This window comes from Lytechinus pictus, chromosome 8 (assembly GCF_037042905.1).
Source record: "Lytechinus pictus isolate F3 Inbred chromosome 8, Lp3.0, whole genome shotgun sequence".
Taxonomy (NCBI): domain Eukaryota; kingdom Metazoa; phylum Echinodermata; class Echinoidea; order Temnopleuroida; family Toxopneustidae; genus Lytechinus; species Lytechinus pictus.
In genome coordinates, this window is record NC_087252.1 from 19,762,752 (window position 1) to 19,787,946 (window position 25,195).

Here is a 25,195-nt window from a genome sequence, read left to right on the forward strand (position 1 = left end):
GGAATATAAATTTTCACAATATCTTGAAACCGGTAGGGATGGAGGGAGGGAGGGGGGGGGGGTGTGTTTCACAAATGGCATGCGTGACTTAGTTACTTGCAGTATTATAATAATGCATCACCACATTTTACTCAGAGGATATGTGGGCGATATTGTATTTAACTTAGACTTTGCACAGGAACCAATAGAAAATGGTAAACCCTGCCTCCCACTTTCAGACATGACCAAAATATCTTGTGAAATTGGCCCCTTTGGTTGTGATTACATAATTCATAAAAACATTTCCATTTAATTTTAAATAGACTGGATTTGTGGAAAGTGTAGATAATGATTGTCTGGATGTGCAGAAGGTTTTTTTTTAATACTGAAAGACTGGTAGAAATGTAATAAGAATTCACTGCAGGAAATCAGTTGAATATTTTGCTGAGCTGAATTTTTAGGAATGTAGTGCTGTTGGTACGCATAGAGGTTACTCAATATTTCTAATGTTTTCGTTTTTCGTTTAACAGACCTCTGTAACTCAAGTTTTGTGTGTGAAAATGGTGGAACTTGTTTCAACTTCAATAGCTGCATATGTCCTCAATATTTTACAGGGGACTTTTGTGAAACTGGTAAGATGATGAAAAACACAACACTTCACTTTGCTTATGACCTCTTGCATTATAATTACCTAGTGATTTTGTTTCATTTTGCATTCAAGCAAAATACAAAAAGCAACAATTACATAGTTTATTACATAATATAAATTATAATAACAGTTAAAATTCTATAATCATTTTTAGATGAAAATAAATGCTTTTTTATATGCCTGTCTCGACGGGACATATTATGGTATCACGCTTGCATAGATCCTAACAATTCTATCAATTTTGAGGTTAAAAGGTCAAAGGTCAAGGTCACAGTGACATGTTTTTACCCTTATGCAGTCCTTGTAAATGCGATAACTTCAGTTTAACTTAATCTAGGCTCATATAATTTGGTGTGTATAATACTAGCATAGATCCCAGGAAGCCTATTGATTTTGAGGTCAAAAGGTCAAAGGTCAAGGTCACAGTGACATATTTTCATCTTACCCTTCTGCAGTCCTTGTAAACGCGATAACTTCAGTTGAACTTAATCTAGGCTCATATAATTTGGTGTGTATGATAATAGCATAGATCCTAGCAATTCTGTTTATTTTGAGGTCAGAAGGTCAAAGGTGAAGTCACCATCTTCCACTTTTCTTGCTTGACCAAAGCTCCAATTTCCGTGTTACAGACAAGCGTATTATGTGCTTGCCTTAGCGACACTCTTGTTGGAATGTAGTATGACACATCATTAACCTATTCAGCCATCATTTATGCAGACTTATTATGTTTTACCTCAATGGGTGATTTCAAGTTTGGTGTTGTTGTTCTGAGCATGAAAAGGGCCGGGGGGGGGGGGGGTTGGTTGGGGCACTCAAATAATATTTTGATGGGGGTGTGCTTCATGAAACCCTAAAATTAGGGTCTAAGGAACTGACCACAAGGGTAAAATACGGGGTCTTGGAACTAAAAATATACCGGGCGGTGTGAAAAACGGTCTACGGAATGGGATCGTGGGACCGTAGGTACGGTGCACGCTAGCACTGTGCATTATGTAAGCGCTAGCATGGTGCATGGAGCTACTAGCGGAGGGAGCTGTGAAGCCATGCCCGCAACTCTCGCATGCGGTGCTCGTGTTGGACAATTTTGGCAGGGCTAGGGAACAGATATTATGTGACGGGGTCTTGAGAGCGGGGAGGGGCGGCTTCTGAATGGAACTTTTGTCATTCAGATTACCTAGAGAAATGAAAATTAGGTCTGAAAAAGGGGGTAATCAAAGCGGCACATCCCTGTATATATATGTGAGTGCGCCTAGCTCCCCCCGGGGGGGGGGGGGGGGGGAATGCCGCAAAATCGAGCTCCAACATGTCTGAGCTTTGTTGAATTCAGTTCAGAATTGCGTCACCTATAGCTCATGATGTCACGCCTCTGATGGGCATTGGCCTTTGAGTTCCAGTCTGTTGGTCCCAGTCCCGTGCAGTGTTGCTGAAAAAGTGTGGTCAGGCTATAAACATGATAATCCTTTCAAACTGCTTTTTTGTACTCTTAAAAATTGTAGTCACAGAGAAGAAAATCATTTCAAACTGTGCTTTTTATGTAATCGTGAAGATTTGTGTGACATAAAATGCAAAAATGAACTCATTGTGGATTGAACTTGTCTCACGTACGGTTTTGTACCACTGCTCATGAAATTTGGCATAAACTTGGGTCTTAATTGGGGTAAAGATGTGCATGACTTTCTATTTCCCTAATGTTTTGTAGAATGTGTTGCCATAGTAACTTCATATTCTTAGGGTATTTTTCACCTTCAGTGATTTTACTGAATTACTTTTGTTGTTATCATTTAATTTCATTTTATCATTATTTTCATGTTATTATTATTTAATTTTATTATTATCATTATTATCATTTGATCATGATCATTTTCAGTTTATTATCATTGTAATATCATGACATCACTTTTCTTATGACAGGATTGTGCCCCGGGTATACATGCCAAACACATAACCCTGAACTAACATGTATTCCTGACAGTTGGATATGTGATAATGAGCTTGATTGCGTTGATGGTAGTGATGAATTAGGTTGCGGTGAGTTTTCAACTTTACATAATAAATGACTACATTAGGACATATATGCTGCATCTGATTTCTAAGTTAAATTGGTAAAATTTGTAAAATTGATGCACTTTACTATGGGGTAAGAGAGGTGTACTTCACTAAATAGATAATAAAATTTGCAAGAATTGCTTTGCTTGCTTGGATGAATGCGGAATGCGACATCACTGACATACCGTTATAGCAGTAAATATTCCTATTCCTATATACATTACATGTATGTCACATTGATGCTATTTCATTGAACTATCTCTGAATATAGTAAAGCTTTTATCATCAATCATGAATCACAATAATGACTACTATATTATCATCTCCCCACATCAATTTTATTTTGATTCATTGTAGAGAGGTTTGGTTAGATTGCCTACAATTTAAGAAAAAAAGTTTAAAAAAAAAGTCTTACAGGTAATATCAACTGACTGACCTGGCTACTGTGCAGCTTACTTGAAAGATGATTCAAACCAACAAACCTTGAACCATTCCAAACAAAATGGCTTTGGATGCCCATTTTTGATCATGGACATTATTGTACACCCTTTTAATCTTTCTGTGATTTCATATAGAAATGTACCACAAATAATGGTGGCCATGCCCTGATATTATCAACATCAAAACCTCAGCCATGATATCTCTCATTGTTTCTTAGTTGATAATTTGAAAAAACTTACGACTACTATTTCTACTACTACTACTACTACTACTACTACTACTACTACTACTACTACTACTACTACTGCTACTACTACTACTACTACTACTACTACTACTACTACTACTACTACTACTACTACTACTACTACTACTACTACTACCACTGCTACTACTTCTACTACTACTACTACTACTACTACTACTACTACTACTACTACTACTACTACTACTACTACTACTACTACTACTACTACTACTTCTACTACTACTACTGCTAATACATCCAACACTTCTACTAGTATCACTGCTACTACTACGACTACTACTACTACTACTACTGCTTCTACTACTACTACTACTACTACTACTACTACTACTACTACTATGACTACTACGACGACTACTACTACTACTACTACTACTACTACTACTACTACTACTACTACTACTACTTCTACTACTACTACTACTACAACTACTACTACTACTGCTTCTTCTACTACTACTACTACTACTACTACGACGACTACTACTATGACTACTACGACGACTACTACTACTACTACTACTACTTCTACTACTACTACTACTACTACTACTACTTCTACTACTACTACTACTACTACTACTTCTACTACTACTACTACTACTACTACTACTACTACTACTACTGCTTCTTCTACTACTACTACTACTACTACTACTACTACTACTACTACTACTACTACTACTACTATGACTACTACGACGACTACTACTACTACTACTACTACTACTACTACTACTACTTCTACTACTACTACTACTACTACTACTACTTCTACTACTACTACTACTACTACTACTTCTACTACTACTACTACTACTACTACTACTACTACTACTACTACTGCTTCTTCTACTACTACTACTACTACTACTACTACTACTACTACTACTACTACTATGACTACTACGACTACTACTACTACTACTACTACTACTACTACTTCTACTACTACTTCTACTACTACTACTACTACTACTTCTACTACTACTACTACTACTACTACTACTACTACTACTAGTACTGCTTCTTCTACTACTACTACTACTACTACTACTACTACTACTACTACTTTGACTACTACTACTACTTTGACTACTACGACGACTACTACTACTACTACTACTACTTCTACTACTACTACTACTACTACTACTACTACTACTACTATGACTACTACGACTACGACTACTACGACTACTACTACTACTACTTCTACTACTACTTCTACTACTACTACTACTACTACTTCTACTACTACTACTACTACTACTACTACTACTACTACTACTACTACTACTACTACTACTACTACTACTACTACTACTGCTTCTGCTACTGCCTAATTGTTTCTACCTGTGTGAAGCATATAAGGGTATAGATTTTGCTTTAATTAACCATGATGCTTGCTTTTTTAATGGGACTGGTTAACAATAATAAACAAACTCTCTTTGAATATGGATAAATCGAACTATATATTATTTCATGGACATAATAGAGTAAAAGATATTGAAGTATTAGATATTAAAATGAATAATCAAGTTATCAAACGTGTAAGTAACTCAAAGTTTTTAGGCGTTTTAATTGACGAAAGACTTTCATGGAATAATCACATAATGGATGTGACAAATAAAATATCTAAGAATATCGGTATCATCCGCAAACTTAGTGATTTCTTGCCTCAACACATTCTTTTAACTTTGTATAATACCTTAATCTTGCCTTACTTGTCTTACTGTAATGTAGTGTGGGCAAATACATATCCTTCAAAACTAGAAAGATTGTTTATTTTACAAAAAAGAGTAATCCGAATATGTTCATTTTCTCACAGATTGGCCCACACTAAAGAACTTTTCGTGAAATTCAATGTTCTAAATATCTATCAACTCAATTCCTACTTTTGTGCAATATTAATTTTTAAACATAAACATAATATACTCCATAATTCAATATCGTCTATGCTTGATTTAAATGTTAATATTCATGATTACAATACAAGAAACAAAAATAAATATCACTTATGGACTGTAAATAAAAATTATGTATTATTCTCATTTAGACACCATGCTCCAGCTGTTTGGAACAATCTTCCAATAGAAATAAGATCAATCAGTTCAACGAACGCTTTTAGCAGGAAATTGAAACTATATTTAATCAATAGTGTGTGAAAGCAAGGATTTTTACTGCCTTTGTGTGTTTATGTATTGGGTTTGTGCGGTTAAACGTGTTTTAACTTATGTTTATAGTATTACATGTACATGTATTATCAAATGATTTCAGTTATTGAATTAAATTTTAAATGAGCATTTTATCAAATTTGTAATTTCAATTTGGCTTATTTTATTTTTTTATGTAAGGGTGGTTATCTCGACAAACCTTGATAGGTTTTTATGACCACCTAATTCCAATATTGTATCTCTCTATTGTCATTTGTATCTGTTTAATACTTGTTTTACATGTACCTTATATTTTCTTGCCTTATTATTGCACATTGTATTTGTTATTACTGTATTCTATACTCTGTATTGATTTTTATTGGAATTGAATAAAACATTGAATTGAATTGAATTGAATATATGCATACAATGAATCTTGCGAATGAGCTTGAATTCTTGGATGGTGTAACTCTAAACAGAGCTTGATGGCCTCATCGTTGCTTGCATTGTATGAACCATGGTCCTCGACAATCGGCCCGTTAATTTTTCCTTTGTTGTAAAAGTGGATTGATGAAATTGCAGAAGACCAAAGATTGCATGGAACGAAGTGAAGAAGGAAAGCTACTGGGTCGGCCTTAATGAAGAGGATGCTCAAGACATATATAGAAGTGAAAAGAGGGAGGGAGTTTTGTCGTGCAAGATTCAGTAACCCCTTTTGGAGGGGCAAAATGCTGACTGAAATAAATGATGATAACTAAACATGATCAAGTGATGTATTTGAGACTTGTAGTCGGGTCCTTGGGAGTTAGGGTGGGGTGGGGTGTCCGGACACTTAGAAATTCTAGACATTGATGCATTGTGGCACATTTCAGAGTAAAACGCAATTACCCCTCGCAAGGGGTGGTGATTGGTGGCTGAATGACTTGCTTCTGATCGCCCACTGCAATCAATCACAAGTACCTGGTAAATGGTAAACGGTTGTGATTTTTTACCCGATTGTTAAGAAAGCATGCTTGTATAAGCAAGCAACCAGAGGACCGATGGCTTAAGGTCCTCTCTGAGGGACCTGGTAATGAGGATTAATGCCTTATCAAAGGGCACTAGCACACCAAGTGGGAATGGATCCCGGGTCACTGGAACCCCCTGCTCTGCCGACTGAGCTATAGCGCCTCCCCGATATCTTGGGAGATTGCTTAACGACACTACATGTCATGCATAAAGCACTGCTTATATTTCAAAATGATTACGTACCTCAGTTAAACAACACAATTACCCTGGAATCGCACTTGTAATTGTCCAGATTTTTCTTTTTTTCTTCCCTGCGCTTGGGGTTTGTCATTCAGTTACTTTAAAAAAAAACTTGTTCAGTTCTCATTTGTGATGTGTGCTCTATATAATATAGACATGCAATATCATCCCATACAAGGAGAAAGCATTGTAATAAATGATGATAATGTCATATTTTACCAACGGTAGCCACTTTAGTTTCGAAAAACTGTTTTCCCAGCAGGCTCTGCTTATATATAATGTTATTAATCCCCCAGCTTTAACATGGCTATCTTGATCAGGCGTTCAAGCATTCAAGGAATTCCTTCCTACCAGGTATACCCATTCACCTCACCTGGGTTGAGTGCAGCACAACTTGGGTTAGTTTCCTGCTGAAGGAAACCATGGTATGGCTGTTTGAAAGACGAAAGCCATGATATCCACAAGATCATGACACCCCCACGTTGGTGTCTCTTAATAACAATGAATGTTGGCGGTGGTGCACGTATTAAGAAATGTATTAACATCCAATCAGCTTTTTATTCCAGAGACACATTCATTTATGATTGATTATCAATTGCAGAGGGAGGATCATGTGCTGGTGAAAACGTTACCCTTTTTGTCGTGGGATTGCTGGTGAAGACACAATCTTATTTTGCAGATCTATGTTACCAATGGCGAATCATGCTTTGTGGGACAACTTTAGTGGTGTATGTGCATGTTTACTGGTCTACCTTCATTTTCTAATGCTTCAAACATTTGTGAAGTTTGTTTATTCTAAGCCTATGAATACATTTTTTCAACCCTAAATGTTTTATATCATTGATGTTTGTATTATTGATGTACTAATCCAAATACCCTCTCACCATCAATTGTAATTCACTTGTTGTCTTATTTCATATATTTGCCTTTGTGGTTCTTGTTACATTGCTGTATATATTTATCTGCCTATCATACTCTAATATATCATGTACTTGTATATACTATACTATTGATATAATGGCATTATATTGTTATCTTATTTCATACATCTGCCTTTGTGATTCTTGTTACATTGCTGTATATATCTACCTGCCTTTTACATGTATGTATCATACTCTAATATTTCATGTACTTGTATATACCATACTATACTATCGATATCCTGGCTTTAGGTTGACTTGAATGGTCCCGATGTTCAAGAAATAACCTTTGGTGGTGTTCTTTATTAACTGCTTCTCTCTCCTCTTTTGTTCTATCCATTTTCCTTTTTATATATGCAGAGCATTATATCAAAGGTTCATGTGATTGTCATAGCTCTTGTAATGTTAAGAGATGAGTGGCACATTTACCAATTGATTTTTTAATGGTTTTCCACAGAATTTGGCCTGTAATTGATTGTACAATTTATGTCTTCTTTTATTTTACATATCAATTGTTAGACTGTTCTACGGTGTGTTTCATGAAAAAAAGATGTAAATACAAAGCTTGCTAATATTGGTGTATACAACAATAATGTTTCCCAGGCAATGTTATATTCTGGGGCCCATTTTACATAGAATTGTGATTGATCCGATCAATTGGGACCTTTCGCAATCCTCACGGACGGTAATATTAGGGTCCCCTAACACAAAAGTTTACGCTTAATCATACACTTGATTTTTAAGATTGATTGTACATTATAGTCAACAGAATCAAACATAGAAAACTGCCCTACAATCAAAGCTAAGCTTTGTGTTACAGGGGGGTTACAGGCCCTACAGATCTGCTTTTCGTGTGCAAAATTCTTTCCCACGACACCCGCACCATACATGCATGTACATTACGACTGATGGCTGGAGATATTCGAAATGCAGGACCTACAATAGATTATGACATGGATAAGAAAGTGGTTTTTCAAACAAATCGAGTACATATTGAGCGAGGAAAAAGTTACTGAATTAAGGCTTAGATATAGATCATTACAGTCCATCGAATCGGTATTGCATTTAATGTGGATTATTGGTGGATCTCTGGCAATTGATTCCATGGGTCAGATCACCTCTCCAGCCGAAACCATTTTGCATGCGGGTTAATATGTACACAGCATATGCAATAGGCCTATACATTGTGTGCTAGAGGCATATGGTTTGTGTAGGAGTAAACAAAAGAAAAAAACCCTTCAAAATCGACTGAAATTCAGACGTATTTGCGGGTTTTTTTCTTTTGTATACTCCTACACAAACGGTATGCCTCTAGCACACAATGTAATGGGCATTATGTTTTACTTTGGATACCAGGCACGACCTTTGGGTTTCGAACAGCACCCTAAACAATGGAAGCAAGTCTTTTCCAGATTATGAAAATGCATCTCTTAACAAGTATTTAGCTTGTGAAACCCTACAAGTATTGAAAACATATCCTCTTCAGTATTTTAAACATCGTTTTTGACACCCTTATAACGTTACATAGGCCTATACGTAACGTACTTGCCCACTCTTTCCCTTTTTACGTGTGGTCGCGCCTGGTATCCACTCTTCAATGGAAGTGGGCCCCCTGGGCGGCCTCTCGAGCTCTGGGAGGAACCAAATGTGGCTTTGGAAAGTCGTCCTAAATCGGATATATCGCTGTTACCATAGTAGCAACCAGAGTTTTGCACACGAAACGCAGATTTAATGTTTCCGTTCCAGATGCGAAACAATTTGCATTGCAGGACAGAGTTTTATGACCATGACGACGGGCCCAAAAGTCTCTTCCAAAATCAACTACCGTCCCAAATAAGCGTTCGCGTTCTCCAACGAAAGGTCGGGAATTGCAACTATGGGCGGCCAGCAACGTCAACATCTATTATCTAGCTTTGATGTATATTCATGCATTCATTGTCTTCTTTAAAATTCAGTGTGCTTCTCTTTGTTTACAAAGGACATTGTGCAAATTTCCTGTAGAAAAAAAATCATGACACTGATGGATTTCCATAGAGTTACAATTGATTGGATCAATTGTAACTCTTTGTAAGACAGGGCTCTAAGCTGGTATGCTCGCAGGAAAAAATGTCTCAAGCGTGGTGATGGAATACAAGTAAATGTACAAGGATAGTTGCCAGGCAGAGATCTTGGCCCTGTGTTCATTATATCCTACATTGATTTAATGCAGATATTTACCAACCCTTTACTTATTGATTATTTCTCATTTGACAGAATATCAAAGAAGTACGAAGTACTACCTATCATCTAAACTTTTACACCAAGGCAGATTTAGCAAATTTTTTATACATAAAATTGCGCAATTTGGATTGGAACGGTTTAATTGACATTCATATTCTTTTAATGAAAACTTCAACATGCTTATAAAAATGACCTTTGACCTCTTCCCCCATGAAAGAACCTGCAGGTCCCTCTTTAGAAGTATAGATTTCAGTATACAAATAATGATCTGATGGATATGTATGTGGTAGTGCGTGATCTGGGGCCCGTTGCAGAAAGAGTTGCGTTTAATCGCAAGTCAAAAAATCGATCGCAAGTCCCAAATGCGCGCTGTTGATTGGATGAAAATCAAGTTGCGCATGATTTTTAGAGTTGCAATTGATTGCAACTCTTTCTGCAACGGGCCCCTGACCATTGCAGTGATGCATTTGATACCACAGATTATTTGGAATTTAAGTTAGATTTTTAGTCGGACTTCATTCTATGTGAAACCACCCCATGGTCTTAAGAATTATGGAAGGTTAGCTTTTGCAAGTTTACCTGTTTCACAAAGATTTAAGTAATGAATTAGAGTTGCACTTAAATGCATACATGTGTGCATTATAAAAGGTATGACCGCAGGGATCAGATTATATGCCAAGAGAACGAGCACTACTGGGTATTAATAGGATTGCCTGTTCTGGGGCCCGTTGCAGAAAGAGTTGCGTTTAAATGCAAGCCAAAAAATCAATCGCAAGTCCAAAATGCGCGCTGTTGATTGGTTGAAAATCAAGTTGCGCTTGATTTTTGAAGTTGCGATTGATTGCAACTCTTTCTGCAATGAGCCCCATATCATTTAAGTGTGACTCTGAGTCATACTTAAATCTTTGTGAAACACCCCCCTGGATTTTGTTTTGCAGTTAGCCCATGCACATCTGATGTCTGTCTCAATGGAGGGACCTGCGTGGAGATTCCTTCTTCTTCAACCCTAGCTCCTACTGCTGCTACGAGTTCGTATTACTGTGAATGCCCTAGTGGCTTTGGTGGTGCGGAATGTGAAAGTGAGTAACCTAATGACCGAGATGAATTTACTGATTGGTCCTCTCCTGGGCCCCGTCTTACGAAGAGTTACGATTGATCCGATCAATCGTAACTCTTTGTAAGACAGGGCCCTGATTTGTCTAGTTTGTCTGTTTGGTCTTATCTCATGTGGCCTAATGCTAGTTTGTTGAAAACTAGTTTGTCTACTAACCATTTAGTCTAATCACCACAAAGCCCATTTATCATTTGGATCAATGTCCAGTAAGCTGATTCACATTTGTGTAATATTCACTTGGACTATATTATCATACTATATTGTATTATATTACTATATTACTATATTATCCTTAGCTTAAAGGTCAAGTCCACCTCAACAAAATGTTGATTTGAATCAATAGAGAAAAATCAGACAAGCACAATGCTGAAAATTTCATCAAAATCGGATGCAAATTAAGAAAGTTATGACAATACAAAGTTTCGCTTATTTTTAACAAAATAGTTATATGAACGAGCCAGTTACATCCAAATTAGAGAGTCGATGATGTTACTCACTCACTATTTCTTTTGTTTTTTATTGTTTGAATTATACAATATTTCTATTTTTACGAATTTGACGATAAGGACCTCCTTGCCTGAACCACAAAATGTTAAAATAATGGAATTCCACATATTCAGGGAGGAATGAAACTTCATTTCACATGACAATGACGAGAAAATCAAAATATTTAATAATTCATATAATAAAATACAAAAGAAATAGTGAGTGAGTGATGTCATCAGTTCCCTCATTTGCATACCGACCGGGATGTGCATATAACTCTTTTGTGAAATGAAGCGAAACTTTAAAATGTCATAACTTTCTTATTTTACACCCGATTTTGATGAAATTTTCAGTGTTATGCTTGTTGAATTTTTCTCTTTTTATTTGAATCAAGTTTTTGTTGGGGTGGACTTGTCCTTTAACAGATTATGAGATTTTCATTTGACGAAGGACAGAATGAATAACAGATGAAGTGGAAATTAGACCATCCGGGCTTTGGGGCCCTTGTCATAAAGAGTTGCAACTGTTGTAACTTTGCCATTATGGCAACTACCATGGTAACCTTGATTTTGATTGGCTGCTGAGCCATGTTGCCATGGTAGTTGCCATAAAGGCAACGTTACAACAGTTGCAACTCTTTATGACACGGGCCTCGGGTCTTGATGAGAATTACGCCATGTGTGTAATAGACCAAGGGTGTGTTCCATGTTGATTTTCAAAGTTAAACAGCAATGTGAATCATGATTGAAAATGTAATTGCAAAACGCAAATGTAATGAGAAACAATGGGTGTGTTCAATTCTCCCAATTCCAGGTCGTAACGTCTTTCAGATTTTATGACCTTCAGCATCTCAAATGCAGTAAAATGTGACACTGAACACGATTTAGTTTTGAAAAGACTTTATATTTGCTGTTCCAGTGGAAGCACACACAAGCATGTGCCAGAATTGACCTTTCTTGTGATGGGTCAAACTGCGCAGTGAGCTGCGCTTACGAGGGCGGGAACTCTAAAGACCATTTGACTCTGAATGGTGCACCGCTGGTCATGTGTGTGTTATGTGTTTTGTAATTGCGTTTTCAATCATTTATGTTGCTGTTTAAATTTGAAAATCAACATTGAACACACACCAAGTGTAATACAGACCAAATTGATAAGGTAAATTGCCAATTCGTCATTCTGTCCAACATTTTGTCTAACAACCATTTGGTCCAATAACCATTTGGTCCAATCATCACTTCGTCTAATCACCATTTCGTCATGACAATTTCGTCTCATAACTATTTAGTCTAATATCCATTTCAATTTCATTGATTTTGCACAATTAACACTTAGTCCAGTTAGACCAAATGGTATCTGGACTAAATGGCTTTTGGACCATCTGGTTATTAGACCAAATGGTGAGTGAACGAATTGGCAATTAGACCATGTGGATAGTGGATGAACTGATGGTAGACCAATGATAGTAGACGAATTGGCAATTAGATCATATGGATAGTGGATGAACTGATGGTAGACCAAATGAAAGTAGACGAATTGGCAATTAGATCATGTGGATAGTGGACGAACTGATTGTAGACCAAATGATAGTAGACGCGTTGGCAATTGGACGAATCAGCATTTAGACGAATTGGGAATAAACCATTGATAATAGACCACTTGGGAGTGATACTATTATTAGACTATCTGAGAAGAAGACCTCTATAAAGCTAAACTGGCCTGGCCATGTACTATAAAGATGTAGAATTGATGTTTTCAGTATTTTTTAAAAATCCTTTGGCCTGTAATCTGAAGTCAGGTTTAACTAAGACCATGGTCTAACTCTGTGCTTAAAATTATGGGGAGCAAAATACTAAGAAAATCTGCTTTTATTGTATATTTACTATTTTGTTTAAAAGGTAAAGGGAAGATCTAATTGTTGCGATTGTTGAACGTAATTGTACGAGTACTTATAATTGTAACAATAGCATGCAAGCTGTTCAAACAACTTTGCAATTTGGGTTAAATTCCTCTTAAAGTAACCAGCCTTGATTTGCAAGTCCTTTTTATTTCTTGAATGTAAGCAATTCTCTTGAACTAAAATACTCAATTTTCTTATTTCTATCACTTTTATATTTTACAGGGAGAACACCATGCACTCCTAATCCTTGCCTCAATGGTGGTATGTGTACTGTCAACAACAATGGAATGCCGTTATGTAACTGTCAAAATGGATTTCAAGGAGACTTCTGTAATACTAGTATGTATTGTATGAAAAGTCAATAGCAAGTTTTCGCACTGCCATGCAGAATGAATTAAAAAACACAGTAATTGTATTGAAAATGCAAGTCAAATCAGTGCACAATGAAAAGCTGAGAGGTCTTTGTCGAAAATCAGTGAACTGGAACGGCAGATTCGCCCGAGTTTCGGAGCTGACGAAAAATTGCAAATATATCGTTTCTCCAGGACAAAACTGCTGTTTTGATTCACCAGTTTTTGACAATGACTTTGATGATGCTAATTTGTCATGAAGGGCACTCGAAAATACATTTTCTATGTTCTTGAAAGCGTTCTACGTCGAAGAGCAAAAACTTTCTATTGCCACAGAGATGCCAACCTTCTTCAACAAAAAAGTATTCGTAGAAGGAAAGTGTTTTTTGACAGAAAAGCATTTTTGAAAACTCTTTCATCTTCACAATTGCCAACATGTAGCTGTCGGACACAGCAAGAAGACATAAGCGGCCAGAGCGATCTATGCGTCCGGTCACTGTAAACGAGGAATTCGAGAATGCATGCCCCTAACTAAGCATATGTGCTGCGGCTCTGTCTATACAAAGCAGATCATGCATATTACATCATTATCGGCCTTTTGCACATAATCAATGATCACAAATTAAAAAAAGGAGTAAGATATACAAAAAATTTATAGCCCAATGCATAGCAAAATAAATGAATGAATATGGCATCACTTTTGGCATATCTAGATATTGAAAAAGGGAGGCTAAATACCAAGTTAGATTTTTAAAAATGTGTAAAATTGTCAGTTTTGTTTGTTTCAGGATATTTCATCAAATTTTCCTTGCTTGTCCTGATGATTTGACCTGACCGTCTTACATACCAAATTATTTCAGAAGTAGACACATAGATTTAAGAAATATTTTTTCTATTGGCATGTTATTTCACAATTTTCCCCCTTCTATTGTTTTTATATTCTCTTTCTATTAGTCATTTCCAGTACACTTCATTATAATATTTATAATTTTTCTACTCTTAATAACCTTTGTATCTTGCAAACATGGTAATTGACTGCAGAAACAATTTATTCTTCCAGTAGAGGTGATATAAAGAAGATTACATTTTTTATACTCTTATTTTTGCATTATATTTTTACTCTTATATTGAAAAAAAATATGTGAAATTATTTTCAGGTCCATTGGCCCTTCCCCAAATTCAGAGAAATGACAGTGAGGATTAACATTTAATATTTTTTACATAAAACATTATGAATCTTTCTTGAATAAAAACAATCTAGTTCCTATATAGAGTAGAAGAAAATAGGTTAGAAATTTAGAAGAATTGTTTAATGCCTGTTTAGGATAAAGGTTTACTGTTTTCAAATGAAAACATATTTGATTTTTTTTACTGAATGAATTTAGTTCTTAGAGAAATTTGCATATATAGATTAGAAAGATATGTTTTAATTCACATGATTTTAATGGACATTGTGCAATACAATAGAAACATTGCACATCATCAAGTTTAGAGCAATTATCTTCAAAATTTGTCAAGTCTCTATCATTTCATTCCAGTACATGTTTTAGTGAACTTTTCATAGTAAGGTGCCCCCTTTATTTTGAAACAAATTTCTGCCACTGGTGGCAGAGGGGTTGTGGATCAGTGGATAAGTCTCCGGACTTTGAACTACAAGGTCCGGGGTTTGAATCCCACTGCAGCACTTGTGCCCTTTGGCAAGGCGTTTATCAGCAATTGCCACTCACCACCCAGGTGTAGTAAAAGGGTACCTGGTAGGAAGAAATTCCTTGAATGCTCGAGTGCTTGATAAGAGTAGCCGGGGTAATAGTATGCAGTGCTTAGAAACATTGTATTAAGCTTTATATAAATGTTGCATATTCTTATTATTTCTCATCCTGTCTTGTTAGTGCATTATTCCATGTTTATCTGTAGGAAGCTTGTACTTTAAGTATTGTGATAGAATGAAACCACTGTGACAAATGCATGCATTAGAATATTTTCGTCAGTTACAAAAGTGTATGTGGCGAAAGTTGTAAAAATTTTTAAGATAAAACCTCTCACAGCATTTTTCATTTTCAATTTATCTGTAGAAAAAAATAACATTTTGAATTAATGGAATATTTCATAATCGGCGTGGAACATGCAACCTTGTAAAATTTTCTCTTCACATATCACTTCACTTCACTATTTCACTTCACTATTTGCTTATCCTGGGTTAACGCCTTAACCCTGGACTATCGCACAGCTCATGAATATTGATGATTTTGCCACACAGAGCGTGATTAACGGGCAATATCGACTTCTGTGATTGGCTAATGCTTAGCCCCACATCTCCTTAGCCTGGTTTTGTTTCACACTGCATCTCTTAGCACGGCAATCGCAGTGACTGTGCTAGCCCACTTGCTAAAGCATACATGTAGTGTGAAAATGAAGTGGGCTAAGCTTAACCCCAGGAATTTGGTGGGGATAAACCCCCCCCCCCTTAGCCCCACCTATTTCCTGGGGTTACGGAAAATAAATGCAGTGTGAAAAGCATATATATGAAGAATGGGTTCCATGACATTTGTTCCAGCGACAATTTCTCCAATGGAAAATCCGCACGTTAAGTCAAACATAAACTTAACTTCCAAAACTAAATAAACTCTAACCCTAATCTTTTCATTATTCTGAATCAAAAATTCTTTTTTAATCCTAACTCGAACCCTTTGCATTCTGAGAAATTAAGACCGTAGCAAATGTCGCAGGAGCATATGTCGTGTCACTGAAGAATCATTACATCAAAGCTGGTGCTTATCTCATTGCAGAGCTACCAACTGTTAAGAAAAAGTCATATTTCTTATTAGGAATTTCATGTCATATTATGCCATTATGCTTTTGACCTCGGATAGGGTGTTAAATGGAGACCCCGTGTAAAGGAGAGTCACGACCTTTGCACGTTAAGAACCCTTTCCACTATTTTTATAAGAGTAGGGGGAAACCCTAGTGTAGTGGTCCACCTGCACTCCCCCCCCCCCCCAATCAGTTATATCGGGAGGAGAGACCTGCGAGTCATAGTGATTCAGTTCGCTTTTCGCCTCCCAGGCACAGGTGACGCCAAACAAATAATAATAATTATTACTCTTTTGAGGGCAAATAGTATGTTAATATTTAAGCAATACATTAGGCTCTGGTGAAGTCGTCTTAAGGCAGCCAATAATGCTCATTATTTGCATGAAAGCATGATCCAATAATGCTCATTATTTGCATGATCGTGTATCTTCGTTTACGTCCCTCTGAATGTTATCATCACATGTTTAAATACCGTCTAGATCTTGCGGGGTTTCACCCCTTGGATTTATCATGGATTTAAGCATAAGAGAGAGTACCAGAGATGATTCTGAATCTGAGCCTTAAAAGAGGATTCGTTTCTTTTTAGGGAATCTGTTCTTTATAGTACCTCTTCAAAGAAATTCATAATATCGCATGATGCATATGAAATTTCTAACTTTTATGTAAAAATTATGACTTTTGAGCTTGCGGATTACTACTTTTTACTTTTAAAGGTTGGCAACTCTGTCATTGAATAGTAGACAACCATGCCACCTGACTTTAAATGTTCTTCTGATAATGCGCAAGAGGGAACTAGAAACTGGCCCATCTTTGGACACTAGTGTCATGCTTAATGTTTGAAGTAGAGGTGCTAACAATTAAGTATTATAATACTTTAATAACTGTAATGAAAACCTGTGAATATTAGTTTGAAAGACGCTCTATGGAAATTTTGATAGACAGAAATTTAGATGTATCTCCCTAGCTTTCATTTTAGTATTTTTCCATGAAATACAATATACAAATTTCATAAACTTTGTGTAATTACTCTTCGCGTAATTACAACTTATACATTTAGATATTGGATGTTTTAATGTTTGTTTGTGCATGTATTTCTGCATCAAAAATAAAATGTGTTACATATACGATATACAAAGATAATACATGATAAACAATATGGTCATAATGTATAATGAATACAAAATAGCAATGTGGAGATGATCTTTGATTAAAAAAATAATCATAAAACTAAATTCAGTCTTTGGGTTTCTTGCTCAATCCCATATATGTAAATTTTGTTCACCCGACATACTTTTCTGTAAATCTGAGATCCTATAAAGCAATTTTGCGTGTAAGGGTAAAATAAGAAAATTCTAGTATCTCTCAATATGAGGTCAATATTAATTCTTTAATCTACTAAAATGTGCTCTTTATTGTCTCTAACCCTGACGGCTTCTGTGTTTCTTTTCTTCATGTTTATGATGATTTTTTTTTACCTCTTCAGGTCCTCCACCATCAAGCGGTCTCTCGCAGCAAACCATCAGTATCATCGCCGGGGCAGCCACAGCAGGGGTGGTCGTTATCGTCCTCATCATCGTTATCGCTTGCTGCTGTTGCCGTAGAAACGGAACGGACGATACTGATAGGCTCACTGGTCTTGAAATGGGGCCCGGAAATCAGCGAAGGCGGGTGAGAATCAGCGCCCTTTATTTTTTAAATTTTAATGTTCTGGTGTGTGCACTAGCGTACCTATACGGGGGGGGGGGGGGGGGGGGGCAGAGGGGGCAGTCTGCCCCCCCTGACGAGCCACAACCCATTCAAAGGACGTATCCCTGCCCCCCCTGACGAGCTTCAAAACCTTTATTGCCCCCCCTGACGAGCTTGAAGACCCTTTTTTATATATTTTTTTGCTTGTCAATTTTTTTTTTGCTTGTCAAATTTTTTTTCTGGTACGAAATCCTTCATTTGTGATTGAAGACCTTTTTTTTTTTTTTTTGCTTGTCAAATTTTTTTCTGGTACGAAATCCTTCATTTGTGATTGAAGACCATTGAAGACTAATTGCACGCAAATAGTGATCCTTTCTTGGGAGCTAAATCAACACCAACGCATTGAAAGAAAAAATTAAATAGCCGTCTACAGTACAAAGATTCAATCTTCATCAATCTGCATATCAACATTTTATTAGCTTGTTTCACTGCATTGTGTTGTTTGAATGCGTTTGTCAGCTACCGGGCAATATGCAACTGAATGCAAGCATAAAATGCAATGATGCGTGACAAGGTTTAAACATCATAGAGTACTATATATTCAAATAATTCAGTTGATTCTTTTTATAAATCCCTTAGCTTTATATTTCAAGACACCTTATCATTTGATCAGTCCGACATTGTGTTATCATGTACTCGTAAATCCATATCATTTGGTACAGTCCCGCATAATTATTTTCATGTTCTTATGATCCAGATCGTTCGATTCAGTCCCACATTATTGTTTTCGTGTACAGAGATCCCATGATTACATCCCATCCCCTGGCAAGTCCCTCATGCCTGCAATTCCCAATCTAAGGATCTCAAAGATGCGGGACGAGACCAAGATGGAGTTCCCTCGCAATCGATTGACGCTCCTGAACAAGCTCGGAAGCGGATCGTTCGCTGACGTCTACAAAGCTGAAGCCATGGGTATCTCGCCAAAGGAGGAGATAACTATAGTGGCTGTGAAGCGATTAAAAGGTATGTGATTGATCATATTACTGACCTGGGGGCCGTATCATAAAGCTGTTCGTAAGTTAAGAGCAACTTTAAGAATGACTGATGAACCTTTCTTACGCGCTACATATAATCACCAATGAACATTTAATGGTGAATATCATTTATGACAAGAAAGGATCACCAGTCATTCTTTAAGTCACTCTTGATGTACGAAGAGCTTTATGAAATGGCCCCCAGCCTTGTATTACTGATTGCATGCATCATACGCTAAGAACTTTGCAACCTCATTCCACAGGGAATTTGAATAGAAAGATTTTTAAAACGGTTCAAAAACACATTCTCAGTGTCTTCCTTTTCTCAAAATAAATTTTCAATATTTTCCCTCAGAAAATGCATGTTCAGCAATACAATAACATTTTCAAGGGAGCAATACATTTCATGTGCAAAGATCGAGGTGCAATCGCAAGATAATATTGTAAAAAAGAAAAGTGATTTTGGCAAAATGTTGTATCTTTGTATTTTGTAGGCTTTTGTGTATCCATGGTGGAAGTAATTTGATGAATATTATGAGAATATATTAAGTGTTTGGTAATATGATCCACTAACATACTAAGGGTTTATAAAAAGTTCTGCAATCTCCTCCCCTGCCCAACAAACAAACCATACATTAAAAGTTTGAAATCTCCCTATTTTCCCCCCAGAAGTACAAAGACTGCCTCACTTCTTTAAATATATATCACCTCATTTCATGAATATTTGCAAGGTTTTAGACAAATTAGGTATACTTAAGAAGAAGAAAGAAAGATTTAGGCTGGAGGTTCATATATTAAATTTCAAATCCTCGTCATGGTTTTTGTAGCAAATTTCATGGATTTTTTTTTGGCCCTTATTCTGAAGTCGGGTCTAATTTAAACTCTGGTCTAAAGTTGTGGTTTAAGTATGGATAGCCGATTGTGACATAAATATCTAATTGTATAGGTTCATTGAATCAGCTCATTTGACTCTCAAATCATTCTTAACTGTCTGGGAAGGATAAATAAGATAATTGTCTTCACTATTAGAGTGTGCAGTGAACTTAACCAGCATGCAATTAACTAAATTTTGACATGTTTGGCTTCCCATGAGTTAAGCACCGTGGTCCAAGTTAAACCCAACTGCAGAATACAGGTCAATAAATTTAGCCCCACTCTCTATCATCCTTGCTTTTGCCATTTTTTTCTCAAATGCCCCATGGTATCATTAATATTGTTTCTGATTTCTCGTAGATACTGCCACAGAGAATGATAAGAGTGATTTATCTAAGGAGATAAGTCTCTTTATGTACCTGGATCCTCATCCTAATATTGTCAATATTCTTGGATGCTGCACTGATGAGGGTAAGTACATGTGCACTCATTCTATGAACAAGGTTATGATAGAACCTTGTTCTCTGTTACTACCCATGTGGTGAAATAAAGTTGGCAATGTTTGGCGTATTTCCTCTTTTTCTTTGGGACAAATGCTTGATTTTTTGACACTGTCAGTTTCCATTACAGCTATTCATCATATAACTTGGCTCTTAATTAATTAAAAATAGAGAGTGAAAAATGACAATTGTCTTGCCTTATTACTTTCCACCAATAGAGGGTGTACACAAAAATATGCGACTGGCAACTGCCAACCCATGCCTAAGGATTTTAAATTTTAGATATAACAATAGCCTAAAATGACTTTTCATTTTCCTAGTTTCTTGACAAGGATTTTTTTGTTAAAAATGTTATAAAAATGGGGCCAAATTTAAAGATATTTTGGGGTTCCCATTATGGCCCAAAATGTCTCTTCTATATACAAAATAAACTTTCACTTTCATGAAACCGCAATATGTCAAATTAAATGAAAAATAGAGATTTCATCTGTGCTTGTCCAGGAAAAGTGGGCATTTGGGTACCAACTAACATTCTGATTTCGTTGAAAACAATGCAGAGCATTTTGGTAATCAACAATATTTTTGTCATTTTGTATTACAGCAATATATTGACATAATCATAAAGCCATTATCGAATATTCAATATATTTTCAATATCGCATAATTTCAATAATGTAGAGATATCGCCCAGCTTTGCAAATTTCCATCGCCATTGTGAGGGCCATTAAGTCCAGTCAATAGGGCTTCAAATACCTAGGATTTTGATGTTTTTCGGTCAAATCCTGTCATTGATATTGTCATTGGGAGGCAGCGTAGCTCATTTTGGTTAGAGCGCCTGTTCCGGATAAGATCGTAGATCTCAACGTGCGTGGGTTCGAGTCCCGCAGCATGCCCGAAGACGTCTAACAAAAAAATCTTATGCTAGCGTTGTGTGTTAGCATGCCTCACCGCTGTGTTCAGTGCGGGTGTGAATGCAGTTGGAAAACACTCCGTCCATCGGAAAGGATGCAAATGTCGGTCCCGTGTATAGGAGATTCACAACCTATGCACGTTAAAACCAATACACTATTCGTCAAAGAATAGGGTGTTCACCCGGTGTATTGCACCTGCCGGTCCCCGGTACTACAATACTGCAAGAATCTTCAGGATTGAAAGAGGCAGTCAGTGTAGCTTGAAACCTTGAAACATTGATATATATTTTGTAATATCTTTTTTATTGTTTTTCACCTCTGTAGATCCCTGGTATATCCTGATGGAATACCTATCTAATGGTAATCTACAGGGTTACCTGAGACAGGTAAGGACAGGGGATTCCATGGCTGAAGAATATCGGTATCTCAAGAAACAGAAAGATATTCCACCCAATGATCTTCTTAATTTTGGTGTCCAAATTGCAAGAGGAATGGAGTACCTCGCATCTAGACAAGTAAGTCTTTAGATTTCAATATTTTTATTTTGTCTGGTTTTATATATTCATTATTGATTGGTTGATTGTTTGATTGATTGATTGATTGATTGATTGATTGATTGATTGATTGATTGATTGATTGATTCATTCATTCATTCATTCGCTCGCTCGCTCACTCACTCACTCACTCATTCACTAAATTGAATCGCATGATGCAGGTCAGACCGCCAGAGGCATTCCACTTGTTATTTTGTCTGGTTTTATATATGCATTATTGATTGGTTGATGGATGGATGGATGGATTGATTGATTGATCCATTCATTCACTCACTCATTCATTCACTCACTCACTCACTCACTCACTCACTCACTCACTCATTCATTCATACTTATACATACATTTATTTCTTAAATTGTAATTATTTTTGGGGTGGATTGGATCCACCTCTCCAGGAGTTTCCTATCTGATCTGTAAGAATTTATGCAGGGGATCTTTAGCATGAGCATACAATCATTCTTACTTTTAACTGAAATGCAAAGTATGGCTAACCATTTCCAAACCATTACCATCAGCCATAAAGATAAATGTATCTTGTTACATTACATTTCCTCTTTGTTTGAATTGTAAATTATTGAGAAAACTTGTCTCTATATGTGTGTCTATTTTATAAGTTGTAGAGAAATATAGCCAATTGGATGAATGTTATTTCAGGTAACCAGGCCAAGGTCACAGGTCATTTAGGGTCAATATTATAAGATATATTTTTGAGAATCACAGAATAAAATACATCTTAGTTTTATTCTCAAAGGATGGCAGGTGTAGTCTCATGGTTCGCGTTGACAAATTCCTTCTTTTCAATTCCTTACTTTTGCCGTAATGATTCCCTTTTCTGATCAAATGAGGTTGCCAGTTCCATGCCAATTGCTCCGCTATAAATATCACACACTAATCATATGACTATTAAACTTCTACCCTGGATTTAATACTGTACCCTACCCTAAACCTTTCCTTAAACCTAACATAAAACCCTATTGCAACCCTCACCATAACCTTACAACTTTGACGAAATAAAGATCGGAGGAACTGTTGCAGGAGCAGAGGTCGTGTCACCAGGTTAGCTCCTCTGCCGTGGAACGATACAGGATTTAGATTTGACATATCATGAACTTTGTGATCATATTTGTTCTCTATTTTAGTGTATCCGTTGTACCTGCTAGGAACATTCTACTTGGTGAGGGTTGGGTCTGTAAGGTATCTGATTAGGGGGATCACAGAATTCCATTCCTCATTCCCGTAACGTGTGGTTTTAAGGGGATTTTTACCTTTATTTTTTGTTAAAAATACATCTTTTTTGCCGTTATGATTTCTTTTTATTGTTTGGTTGCACAAGGTTAGCCGCTCTGCCATTAACTGAGATGCAGTACTTTGATTTGACAGACGTGATATTATGAACTCTGTGACAATATTTCTTCTTCATTTCAGTGCATCCATCGTGATCTAGCTGCTAGGAACATCCTCCTGGGAGAAGGGTGGGTCTGTAAGGTATCTGATTTTGGTCTTGCAAGAGACTTGGAGGATGGACAGACTTATGAGATGAAATCACAGGTGAGTTCCTTCAAGCCTTCAATGAAGTATCATTTCGCTACCCTTTCCTGATAAATTTACTACTAGCCAATCAGATGTAGTTATTGCTGTATCTTGTAATATATTTATTTATCAGATGCATTGAATAAGGTACATTCAATTTTTCAAAAAAAAGAAGAAATATTGCAAACTATAACAGTTGCATAGATCACTTTTAAATCAAATTTTATATAATATTATATCATTTATGGTGGATTTCCTAGTGAATGGTTTTCATTGACTTTGAGTGTGAATAGTATATGTGTACAGGTAAAAGAGACGTCTCTTACAGCGGATTATAATAAATTAGTGACATGAAAGACGGTCCTTGCAACGATCCTGTAGTAAAATCTGTTTATGTTTATATTATGGTAAATCCTGCATGAACCCAGCAGGACAATTTTTGCTATTATAACGCCAAGCTGGTATATAAGTAATTAAATAGGAACATTTTTACGTCTAAGTTAATCAGACATAGTGGCACAACCTTGGAAGCATCTTATTGAATTTCTAATGCTCACCTTCATCATAAACAAAATTATTGGAATGTATGATAGCCAGTGTGAGAGAGGTAATGGTGGGGTTCCTGCGACAATATGTGTATAGACTTTTCTTAAGATGCCCTCAGCTATGCGTCTACATTTTATTATATTATTTGATAGTTTTATGCAGTCCATGTGCAGACCAGTCGCGTTTGACATTCCTGCAGCAGAATCCTTAATTTCCTGTAATACTCTAAGATAATTTTTAAGGGTCTTTTTACCTTTAAAAATTTGAACCCTGAATTAATTGGGACGGTCGTGACCCTCATCCTGAATTATTTGCAGATATCAAGATTATCGGCAAAATGAAGGAATACATGACATTCAAAATTAATGATCTCCTATTTTCATGATTCGAGCCCAGCCACGTCAGCAGCACCGTACTACGCTGGTACCCGGCCTGGCTCGGCTGATGTTGTTTAGCTTCCAGTACTCACGATATTCTCAAACTTTGTCTCAAAATCACTGCTTTGATGGAAGTAAAATACAACAATAGCTTACGCATTGTCCGTATGCGACTCGCCGTGTATTATTGCACGAGCGTCCTTGTTTATGGTAGGGTATTATATTTTGGTCATTTTTTATGCTAAAACCTTTTGTATGAAAGCTAATCGTAAAAGAAATTGACTGAAGATATCAATTTAATATCTCTAAAATGATATCATTGTTACAGGTCACCTCATATCTAAAACCCTTGCTTTTTTTAATCACATGACTTGAAGCCTTTATTCCAAATTTTCGGGTCAAGGGTTAAACTGTGTATTTTTTTACCTACAGGGTCGTGTTCCTGTACGCTGGATGTCTCCTGAGTCCTTGCTTCATAATTCATACACCTCTCAGAGTGACGTTTGGTCATTCGCTATTCTTATATGGGAGATTGTCACATTAGGTGAGCGTAAATGTAATCCTAGCTCTAACCCTAACATAAGTGGAGCGTTGTGGC

The 25,195-nt window shown here is 36.5% G+C and overlaps 1 protein-coding gene across 1 annotated transcript in view; it reads left to right on the top strand.

Annotated features, from left to right (window-relative positions):
* LOC129266247 (fibropellin-1-like) overlaps positions 1–25,195 on the top strand; it is a 72,455-nt gene that overhangs the window by 32,318 nt on the left and 14,942 nt on the right. The window contains exons 12-21 of the mRNA XM_064103734.1: positions 510–611; positions 2,540–2,656; positions 10,866–11,006; positions 13,647–13,763; positions 18,069–18,253; positions 19,069–19,294; positions 20,539–20,649; positions 21,914–22,104; positions 23,570–23,692; positions 25,030–25,141. Coding sequence (XP_063959804.1) covers positions 510–611; positions 2,540–2,656; positions 10,866–11,006; positions 13,647–13,763; positions 18,069–18,253; positions 19,069–19,294; positions 20,539–20,649; positions 21,914–22,104; positions 23,570–23,692; positions 25,030–25,141 — 1,425 coding nt within the window. The remainder of the gene's footprint in view (positions 1–509; positions 612–2,539; positions 2,657–10,865; positions 11,007–13,646; positions 13,764–18,068; positions 18,254–19,068; positions 19,295–20,538; positions 20,650–21,913; positions 22,105–23,569; positions 23,693–25,029; positions 25,142–25,195) is intronic.